We start from the raw sequence: 12,031 nt of genomic DNA, 5'->3' as shown, positions 1-12,031 counted from the left end.
AGGTTCGCGCACTAAGCAAGCGTTCGCGCACTCAGTACGAGACGCCTATTGGCTAAAACGGTTACAGCTCGTTATTTCGAAGGTTCGTTATTCCGAAGACTCTTTATTCCTAAGATTCGTTGTTCCGAAGGTTCATTGTTCCGAATTTCATTTTCGGATTAACCGATCTTCGGAATAACGAATCTTTGGGATAACGCCACAAATTTTCGGATTAAAAAAAAAAAAAAAAATAAACGAACCCTTTTTCATTTTCGGATTAACGAACCTCTAGGTATAGGGAATTTGTGTGTTTCGGATTAACGACCCTTCGGAACAACGAACCTTCGGAATAGCGAACCTACGGAATAACGAACAGCACCCGGCTAAAACAACCATGCATCAGTTTTTGATTCCGTGCGAGTGAGAGGGGTGGGGGAGAGGGAGGGGGGGGGGGGGGGTAGGCCGGGACACCGCAGTAATGGCGCTGCCCATGCCGGTAATACAACAACCCCCTCACAGAATCGGTCAATACTGATCTCTGTTCGCGCGAATCGAAAAGCATGCTGGGAATGGATGACTGAATATAACGGGGATGCGTATGTACTTAGTAGTTCGTCCTGAAACTTGGCGTTGTTTTTTTTCTTTCAGAGCTAACATTGCATTTTTTTTTTTTGGAGTAATGAGTACGCGCATTGTAAAACATCGCGAGTTCCCAAATCACGTTTTTTTTTTTTTTTTCGTAATGAGAATGACCCTTACGAGTTATTTTTACTCAAAACATCACATATTTTTGGTACATGCATCCAATAAAATATAGAGTTTCTTCAAATTCCATGAGAAAAGCTTTCATCTTACAATCGAAATTCACTTTGTAGAGGAATTCATACTCAATATCTGCAGATATTTCGTTTTTGCCAAACTGCATTTGTGATTTAAGAAAAAAAAATGTCCTTCATTTATTTTAGTATCTTTGGTAAGATTTTGTGAAGCGGTCAGGGACATGCGATTATTAATTTACAAAGGTGAGTCCTAAAGTAGAGGTCACAGTTGAAGAGTTTGTTCGCAAAAACCAATAAGTCCATATTTGACAAATGAAGATATTTGTGATTAAAGGTCAAGGAAAATGAAGAGAATAATAAGAAATGTTTGCTTCTTTTGACCATAACTTCAAAAATATATCTTTATATTATGTAGTGACCAATATATCATTTAAAAGGTATCATTTCATACTTTATGACAGAGACCGTACTTCAAAATCTTCAAAACTGGACTTATCAGCTTTTGCGATCAAACTCTTCATTCCTTGATTTATTTTTTAATCATAAATGTGTTTTTGACGATATTTACCCCTACATCATATATGAGAAATTGCACATTGACGGTTTTTAAAGCTTCTCAAAAGAATATTTTCAAAAATGATGCACATTGGGGTCTTTCAAAAATAAATCTTGCACTGTTCTTAAAGTAACCTCTTTCATAAGATGAATACGTTTGTATTGATACATGTTATCCTTGCATAAAAGGGGTGTCATCATCACCTTACTGTCTACAAAGTGCTGTAAAAGACTGTGATTTAGGAAACAAATTAACTTGATGTATTTTACACTGTTTAAGAGATAGAAAAAAACAAAGAAATACATGGAAATACCACAACCATTCAAAGTTGTTTGACAATGACTACTTTATTACTCAGGATTTCAACTGCCTGTTTTGTACAATGTACTAAGATCTAGTACCATACGATAAGAAAACAAAACGTATAGTTAAGCAGAGTTAAAGAGAGAGAGAGAGAGAGGGTGGGGGAGATTTGACAGAATACATCTACATAACCAACAGAGCTTGTATGGGATGAATACTTTCAATTGAACGAGTGGTCCGGGTGAGTAGCGATGACTGCCCGCAGAGGTCTAGAACACCAGTATGAGGCCCCCTGTAGCTGCCGCAAGTCACAGGCAGTTGACCCGCTAGAAGTACGTAAGTTGCCAGTGGATCTATGCTTTTGCGCCGCAAGCGCGTGTCATCTGCATGACAATATGTGGGACATTTGCCATATCAAATTCCTTCAGAGGAATTCATTCACCTTGTTGTCAGCCCTCACTCGCCACCCATGCGCCTACACGCAGATCAAACGGAATGGACGCATAAGTAGAACCTATAGTAGCACGGGTACAGCAAGTACGACGCCAGCTTTCAATGCAGTATCTTATACTTTCAAAAATTATTAGAGTTTAAAGTGAAAGTGTGCCCAGGATTTTCAAGAAATGAAAAGGGGCCTCTAAGACATAACTGATCTTCAGACAGTAAGGGTTGTAGAAAAAAAAAATGCTTAAAACCCACTTTCCCATTTGTTTAATGATCCTAAAATTAGGAATAATGAAGAAGAAGAATAGCTCTTTCAGAATTTATGAAAAACTGAAGATTGACTTGGTTGACTCGTTTCCCCCTTTTTTTTTTTGAGTCGTCACATGAAACCAAGGGGTGCGACTTTTTGTTGGTTTTGTGATGCACGGTCAAATATCTAATTCACATTTTGCATCTTCAGTAAATTTAAACCAGGAAACGCCCATTTCATTATACACTGTAATATTGTCAACTGAAATTTGAACAGAAAAATGATGTAAAATCTGCCTGACATGATTGTCATTTTATGGTTGCCATGGCTATCAGCAATATCAATTATAGCAAAACTATCACAATATTCGCAATAAGATTTTAGGCGAAGTCATCAAATTTGGCTGAAATTGAGCACGGTGAAGGATTCGCAAATGGAATCTAGTGACAGGCTTTATATATAGGGTTAAAGGCAACAATGAAAAATTGCACTTTTTCCGAGTTTGCGTGTTATATTATGGTGAAGGAACATTGCATGTTCAACTGCATGGATCAGATCTGTCAATGAAAGTGGCCAAATAGGCCAGGCTGTCCGAATGCAGATTTGTGTTTAAGATTTTTTCCAGGGTTTCTCCTAACTTTTTATAGTTCATAACCTTTAACATGGTCACCTATCCGGATATTTGTCCCTCCGACAGGGGCCAACCCGCACAAACCTTTTTCTCTGTTCATGTTCAACACAAAGCTCACAGCGATAAACCATTTCTTGAATATGAAGAGATAAAAAAAAATGGATAGTGGTTCAGCTTTTAAGGGAAGAACCAAGTTATCAAACAATGTGGCCAATTTGAAGGTAATGAACCACAAAAGGTTAGAAGAAACCCTGAACACGAACCCGCAGTTGCGCAGGCTGGATTAATGATATGACAACTTTCATTGATTGACTGATCTCATCCATGCAATGGGACATTATTGTTCCTTCGCAATATCACGCAAAGTTAGAAAAAGTGCAATTTGTCATTATTGTATATAAGGTTCTTGTGCTTAGTTATGCATGACATTTGTCAACATAATTAGATATCAATGGAAAGTAGAAGAGCTCTTCTTTCTTCACAACTAACACTGTGCACTGCATCGCTGACACTGATAATACTTGTACCAATTGAAAATTTGATTACCCCTTTTTATAAGCACACTAACAGCACTTCGTTTCTGACATTTACAAACCAATCATGCCAAACACCCAAACATACAAATGCAAACGAATGGTAATAAATGAAACATAAATTAAGTCTTTCTTCCAATTATGAATATAATAACATAAATCAAGGGATATTTCTTCCTTTTTTATTACGGTATTAAGTATAACAGTAGTTGAGACACAAAAAACGATGATCTGTATTTTCTATTGTGTGCTGACAAAAGAAAAAAAATCCCACATGCATTTGTTTTCTTTTTATTTTAAATTGACATGTGTTAATGAACAACAAAAGACTAATTTACCTATACGATTGCAGCACTGAGTAGGCCTATCCACCCCTTGGCCTAATGGAGAGACGGGAGAATGCATACACCTCTACCTCAGGGAGAGTCATATGTACGACTAACAAAGACAATCTTAGTGCATCAATAACATAATGTCATTGTAATTATACCTCTCACACATTTTTTTTTTTTATTGTTTTGCTGTCGGGGGGGGGGGGGATTGTTTACCCGTCCGTGTCTTATCACACACACACACAAACACACACACACACACACACAAAGAAAGTGGGTAAGACTTTTCTTTTATTTTTACTGTTGTTCAGAATGGTTGATTATGTAATGTCAAAATTTCTTACACCATAAGAATTGAAACAACGAGAATGCTGCTGTATTGATCAATCAAGTCCAGAATAATGATGATAACAAACTCATTCGAAGTTTATGTAGGGGAACTTCACCTCGTGCCCTGGCAGACTGTAGCCATAAACAAAATGAATAGTTGAAATTTAACAGTCTATTGACTGAGCTGTACGGTTAGGCACACGTGATCAGAAACAAACAAGGGTAATATCATACAAATGTTTCTATAATCAGAGGGCCACTACCTAATTTGATTTGGCAAGGAATCAAAACAGTGTTTCCTCACACAGAAAAAGCTTGTTACCTGCATGGCATGATCTTTTTTGACTAATCTTTTACATTTTTTCACCTCCTCAGTATTATGTTTCTAAGCTTTTCTGGGACTGACTAGTGTTTCATGAAAACATAAAAAAAAAAAAAAACCCTCAGACTTTTGCACCTTTCTCAGGAGATGTCTTTATCATGTTACAACAACCACTGTTCCATCAGTTGAACCTTTTTTTTAATGGAAGTCAAATTTCACATAGATTGAAGTCGATAACCCTTTAATTCCTTCCTATGCCCTTTGATCACGTGACTACTGACACGGCTCTTGGATCTCTTTACAAATTGAACATAGGGCATGATGTGCACGCCGCTGGAACGTGTTGCTTGATTTGATTAAAAATCTGTGGTTTTATATTCACAACCTTTGCTGAGTACAAAGTCCATGCTGTGTATATAATACATCTTTGTATTCCATATCATTGTGTCATTTAATACAAACGCCAACTCAAAGACTTTTTATTTACCTTATTGTCATTTCACACAGTTACCGCTTGGACTCTTTTACAATGTATAGTGACGAGGCACTTATACATTATAGAGACAGGGCGTATTGCCTACCTATTGTACGCATGCTCAGGATTGATGCAAACAACTTTTCATGACAATTGTTTTGATTTCAGATCAATCAACACCATCTTACAAGAGAAAGTTACAATGATTATGTAGACCTACACATTTTCGGATAATAAAAACAAACAAATCTTTCAGAAAACAAATTCTTACGATCGGCTTATTCTTAGACAAAATTGTCTACTTTTCTTCCATTATTGGCCTAGAAATTCCAAGAAACGGCCAGAAGTGTTCCATGTCAACATCTTTCATGGCGACACGAAATGTTTTTTTTTTTTTTTTTTTTTTTTTTTTTTATGAATCATGTAAACTAATCAATGTTGCATCAAAGAATGTGAACGCCGACGCCGTGTCGTCTGGTTCACCACGTAGATTCGTTCACTGTATGCTTGTGCATGGAAAGCATTCACACCGATACGCATTCCAGCTCCCTGTACAGACAAGCTGTTTATTTTCACTCCACCTTTGAAGTGACGTATACGCGACTATGAGAATAAGAGTAATCATCATGGAATTTGTAATTTCAAGTTCGGTGTTGTAAATCCATCGTCGCTGTATATAGTGAGAAACCTATAGTGTCTTAATATAAATGAATAATAATGTGTACGTCGTGCCACTCGCATCAAGTACGTGCGGAGCCTGGGCTTAATCAAAAAACAGTCAACTGTGGAAAGTGGTTCCATGACATCCTCACTCCAACTTAACCTGAAACGCTATCACAGCTTTAACCCTTACAGTGAGTCCTTGGAGAAAATAAGACCGGACAATTGTCGCATGAGCAAATATGAAAAGTACACCATGAAAAGAACACGAACACTAGACATGGCTACATAAATCTGTGCCTGGCAAAAAAATATGGAATCGATACATTTGTAATGTCTTTAACTTTCTTCCATCACTCGTGTAAATGCCGGAGAATAGCGCCTGATTTTTTTTTTTTCTTCTTGAATTCAAGCGACTTACAGTAATCTCCTTTTTTTCTTGTTAATTATTGAGTTGTGAAATTCCATTTAAGAGTTTCTATTATAAAAGAGCATGAGAAAGCAATGGTTGGTATTGCTTACTTTAATATCGGTCTAGTGACGGTTTTTTTGAGATGACACTAATGTCAGCGCTAGGCTCACGGTTGAAGTCACCCAATGCGCTTCTATCCATTTTTTAAGATGTTGTTCAATTCGTTATACGATCTACTCTTTCAGGCGTGTCAGAAAAAAAATGCAGAAGAATGAAAGTCTTTCCAAAGACGCCATCATAAAATATTAGCAAATGATAATGCCACTGCAGATGACATGAACCATTAGCTAGTATACCTCTTAAGGTTTAGGAGTACCTTTAGTCCTATTACTCGTGGGAAAAAAAAAACAACAAAACAAACAAAAAACAAACATACCAGGCTCCCCCATGTTTCATGAGATGGCATTTTCGAATTCTTTCAGGTCTTCTCCTATAGGACCCCTCCTAAGAACCATTTATGAAAGGTGTTCATAACGTTCTTGGGCAGAAATCACAGTGTCGCCTGCAGCTGTTCATAGTAGCGATATCATACCAAGTGACAATTTAAAGTCATGTGGATTTTGTCTTAATTACATCAGGTAGGACTTATGTTATGAGGTCTAATTCCCTGAAAAATTAAGGTTCAATCATTTGTGCACTTAAGTGGATGTTAGGGATGGTATCGTGGGTAAAGTGCGAATATGATTTGCTATCAGATGAACCATGGTTATGCCACTATTCTATTCAGGTAACTATCTGGATGCGTAAAAGTGCGAGCAAACAGTGCATTCATGGCATTTCCTTTGTAAGCCTTTGAACGTGCACCACTTTATTCACCATTACTATATGGCGCTGCAGTGCCATATGTGTAGACTGAAGACTCCACACAATCCACTTTATACAGGTAGCAATCGTGTATTTGGGTTTTATAGTCTGTCTTTGGTTTTGGGGGAAAAATGCATGCATTGAACGAAGTCATTCATGCACGATGTGAGCGAGCAACCCAGCCTTTATGAACTGTTGACTGTACTATGCAACATACAATTTTTGTATCTGCGAAATATTAGCACTTTGACATACAATGTATAGCGGGCAAACTTTTGCTTGCATTCACTTCCACGCCCTCATAATACACTAATCCGCTTGTATCGGGAGAACGGATTCATTGGGGTGTCTTCAACTATCCTTTTTTGTGTGTTTAATGTGAATACTTGACAGTCTTTGTGAACTTTACCATTAGGTGGTGCATTCAATTTATTCTTGATGAAATATCTTCTGTGAAAGAAACATGACTGTGATAGATAGAAAATACAACCTCGTTCTCCTTCTAACGCTATTTGCTTCGGTGCTATGTGGCCACAATGTAAAAGGTAAGTTTATCTTCATTTACATAAATCTCCTCGCAGTGTCAGTTGTCAGCCGAGAAAGACTAATAAAAAGTGTGCGTAAAATGAAAGAGCAAACAGAAAACTTGCAAAATTAAGAATATATCTCAGTCTGTATAAAGGAACAATTTTCGTGATTCAGGTGCACGAAAATCTCGAAGAAATGTGCCCCCTTGTAGCTGGTAAATTAGCTGGTAAATTAGCTCCTCAGCGCGGGCATCGCAATCGTTGTGCTACGTTATACCAAGAATCACCCCGGTTGGTTGGGACCAAGAACTTACTTAGTTCACATGCTCCTTACATTGGAAAAACAACAACAACAACGACAACGATCAAATCACTAATAAAAAAGAGTCGGCCTTATCAATGTATGAGCTGTGAATATAAATAAAAAATAGATAGAATGCTAGCTGAAAATATTTAAGGGGCAGCACTCGTTGTGTTGTTTCAAAGGAGAATTGCTGGGTCATTAATTTTAGTTAGGTTTTACCTTCCATATTATTTCACATACTAGTACGTTACAATATTTCTTACCAACATCTAATTACAATCGCTGATAAGAATATGGTTAGTTTTTATTTCAATTTTGAAATATATAGTAAGATCATTACATAGTTGTTAAATAAGCTATGTATTAGTGTCATTAGATTGTATTTTTTTTCAGCGAGCTCGAAAATACAGAGAGAAGACAGCAGCTTATTAAATGTCAACGGTAGTCGTTGTGATATAGGTAATAATGATATGTTAATGTCCATTCTCTAAGATTGACATTTGAATGTGACCTTAAATGTAAGAATTCACTATCATCATGAGCATATTCCATTACTAGTAGTAGTAAAACAACCTGTTATTTAGAACCATTGATTATCCTTTGTGTGAAGCCAAATCTTACTCATATATTTTAATCATTTTGCTATTGTAGCCATCAAAGTTCTTCACCTGTTAACAGCAATGTCGGTTAGTTTGGAGTTAGGATTACAATGTTGGTTATAAATATGAAGAATCCTTCATAAGTCGAACTAAAAAGGTAACAATTGTTTTGAATGTAAATTGGTACAGCTTCAAAATGCAATGTTTTCGGGATGACATCAAACAGGAGAAACTGATAGCTATAGAACTTTGAGTCTCAGTTATCTATAGTAACTATATTGGAAGCAATGCAATTCCCTTTTTTTAATTAGAAAGAGCATGCAGTATTGCAGTTTTAATTATGTTACGAGTTAGTTTGAATATCATAAAATCAAAAAGTGCCGTCACCTAAACAATATCGCAGTTCGAGTATAGCCGTGATGTGTCAAGTAACTTCATGATTTCGTTTGTCTAATCTGTACTTAACATAATTATGGCCCTTAAAATTTAATATTTAAAAATTGTGGCATAAGTGAAAAAATCCGTTTACACCTTCAGAATATTCTGAAGTGATAAGAGTCAACAGGGGAAACTAGAAGTCATGAATAATCTCGCGAATTTCAAACATTCAGTGTCATTTGTCGAATTTCCAAGTGACGATTTTGCTTAGATTAACGAAAAGCAGACTATTTTTATAGTACTTCGTTATTAAAGGTTATGGCCAACTCTACAAAAATGAATAACGGAAAAATCTTATCTAGTACATTACAAATGTGCAAAATGTAGGTTTCACGTTATAGAAGACTTAATTATGAATGTTTACCTCTAGGTGGTAGGAGTTGTGATACAATGCCTGAGGAAAAAAAAAAAAGATCCTGGCCCACGATTAAGATCAATTTGTGAATTCTGCAACACAGGTTACAGCTGATACATCTTCAAGAATTGATCTAATAATGATAAATGCTGCAGAGAAAAAAGGTCAACTTGGATGTTTTGCCACTACACTTGAAGTTTCCATTATCTTGAGTATTGTTACAACGGGTTAAAACCATACTGAATTAAAGCCCCCCCCCCCCCCCAAAAAAAAAAAAAAAAAAAAAAGAATACAGGAAAAAGCCAGAACTACACCTGTATATGAAGGCAAGCTTTCGAAAAATGACAGTACATTATTATCAGTCAATCTTTTGTTGTTTCCTCCATATCTAAACTTTTGAAGAAACAGGTCCACAAACCGGCTGTAATCTGGCAGAACTCCCTAAGTCGATTTTATTTTGGTCGATTTTCAGGATTTGAGTGTTTTTTTTTTTTCTCATGCTCTTTCAAGTGGGCCAACAAATGAGTTGTGCTCCGTTACAGAACTTTTTTTTAGAAAGTATTTTTCGCAAAATTCCTAGGGAAAGAGGGCGTTTAATCTGGCAGAACTGCGTAAGTCGACGCTTGGACCAAAGTGTTTCTGCATCCCGCACGGACATGGTATATCCTAACACGCGCGTGCGCGGCCTTGGTAGTCACGAACGCGCTGCGCGTTGTTTTGAAGTTAACTGGATAAATTGCATGCACATGCAGAAGACGACAGTCACGCTAATGCAATGGATCTAAAGTGTTGAGGCCGTGGTGGGAGTGTATTAATGTTCACACACACAGGCAAGCCGGCAACAAACATGTCAGCCCAGACTCTCACGTGCGGACTCTTCATGTTTCTTTTTCTTTTTCTTTTTTTTTTTACTGAAACAAAAATAGTAAAAAGTCAGTAAGATTACCTTTTAAACATAATATTTGTTGCCAGAACATCTGGTGATCAAACCTGATTGTCATACAGTATAGAGTACACTGATTCACGCCTATAAAAGAGTGCCTCCTTTGATATCTTCACATTCGACATACAAATAATAACGGCAGTTGTTATTATGACGGTGGCTAAGTGACGGCGCACGTCTTGCGATTGGGTATGCTAATAATAACACACGTTTCTTTGTACACTGGGTAAATTTCTCTGCATGCTTTCTATTAGCTTCGTAAGTATGTGCTGCGTGTCTCAAAACGTATAACCTACAATTATATAATCTACCAATAACATGGAGATTATTTTACCCTAACTTTACGTAAATCACATTAATAATAACAATGATAATAACAACAGATTAGGATTTATCCTTGCTTCAATTAATGGGAATGGTTAGTAACTGATCAGTGGGAATCAGTGGGAGTGCTGGGGGATGATTGTTCCCATTGTTGTGGGATTCATTTAAAGACAGCCAATCCCTTTTGCATGCACATTTTTAAAAAATTGGTGAGAACACTTAGGTATTGAAGAAAACACTATTTGGAAACCTCCTGTAAATTTTTAACTCAGGAGGGTCTTTATTTGTTAAGTTAAATTCACTGTTAAGATTTTAATAATTTTTGTGAACTACGCAAAAATTACAAATCTAAATAGAAAATTTAAATGAGAACTTACCTGTTTGAAATTTAAAGTGTATTTTATGAGGAAGGCGAAGGAAGAGATTACGATGCATAAAGAGCAATAATAGGAGAGCCCGCACGCGCGTCCAGAAATGTTAGTAGCTCCGAAAAATGTGACTATCAATACCAGCAGTCATCCTACTGCTATTGAAAACTACCTGAGATTATGAAGAAGGGTGGGAGAGGAGGGACTGTATTCTCTTCCTTCGCCTTCCTCATAAAATACAATTTAAATTTCAAACAGGTAAGTTCTCACTTAAATTTTCTATTATATTTCGGAAGTCTCGAAAGAGACTACGATGCATAAAGAGTAATAATAGGAGACTTTGAAGCTGGTAGTCACATTTTTTCGGGCCATACAGAACTGTGCCAACGACAATAATTAGCACAAGGGGTACAATGTATGGCATTACCTTTTACGATAATACTGCATGGCTGAAACCCCCATTCTCATTCCTGAGGGGTTTCGCGTAATATGTTTGAAATGTCTTCTCGTTACTCCAGCCTGCCTGTGCCAAAATCTCATGTACAGGCAGATCTTTCCTCTGGGCAGCAGACGCCGAGGCTGCTCTTGTGGAGTGTGCCGAGAACAAGCTGGTGTCAATCCCAGCTTCTGTCATAACTGTCTTAATCCATCGTGACAAAGTTTGGGTAGAAACCCTGTAATATGGTTTACAAAAACTTATTAACAGATACTTTTGGTCCTTCCTAATGATCTGAGTCCTTCTCAGATACTCGCGAAGGTATCGTACAATACAAACTCTTCTGTCTGGAGAGTACGCTCTTAGGCTAACGGCTTGGTCTGTATTACCAGGTCTGTGGTGCTTTAACAAGTCATCAATGACGAAATTGACAGAGTTGTCTTTGAATGTCATCTTATCTATTCTCAAAGCATTCAATGTCTGCACCCGCTGTGCTGAGAGAAGCGCTAATAACATTGTCACTTTCAACGTTAGCTCTTTCAAACCCAATTCGCCTGCAGGTGATTTCCTCCTCAGATAGTTGAGGACAGTTCTAATGCCCCATACCTCCGTGTAGCGTGGTCTGGGGGGGGGGGGGGTCGTAAGTGAAAGACTCCCTTCACAAATCTAGTTATTAGAGGATGAGTGCTTATAGAAAACGAACTGTCTGTGAGTGTCAGAAAAGAAGCCAGTGCACTTCTAGCAGAGTTTATAGTACCGTAGCTGGATCCCTTATGGAACAAGTCTGAAAGAAATTCTAGTGCCCATTCCGATGAGGTCTGGAGATAGTTAATGTTGTTGGCAGTCCAGAACTATTTCCATTTGCTG

The 12,031-nt window shown here is 37.3% G+C and overlaps 1 protein-coding gene across 1 annotated transcript in view; it reads left to right on the top strand.

Annotated features, from left to right (window-relative positions):
• LOC140236267 (uncharacterized) overlaps positions 1-11,408 on the top strand; it is a 38,350-nt gene extending 26,942 nt beyond the window's left edge. The window contains exon 11 of the mRNA XM_072316226.1: positions 11,247-11,408. Within this exon, the coding sequence (XP_072172327.1) occupies positions 11,247-11,408 (162 nt within the window). The remainder of the gene's footprint in view (positions 1-11,246) is intronic.
• The last annotated feature ends 623 nt before the right edge of the window (positions 11,409-12,031 follow it).

The sequence above is a fragment of the Diadema setosum genome, chromosome 12, assembly GCF_964275005.1.
Source record: "Diadema setosum chromosome 12, eeDiaSeto1, whole genome shotgun sequence".
NCBI lineage: Eukaryota > Metazoa > Echinodermata > Echinoidea > Diadematoida > Diadematidae > Diadema > Diadema setosum.
This window is presented reverse-complemented; position numbering and strand designations above follow the sequence as displayed.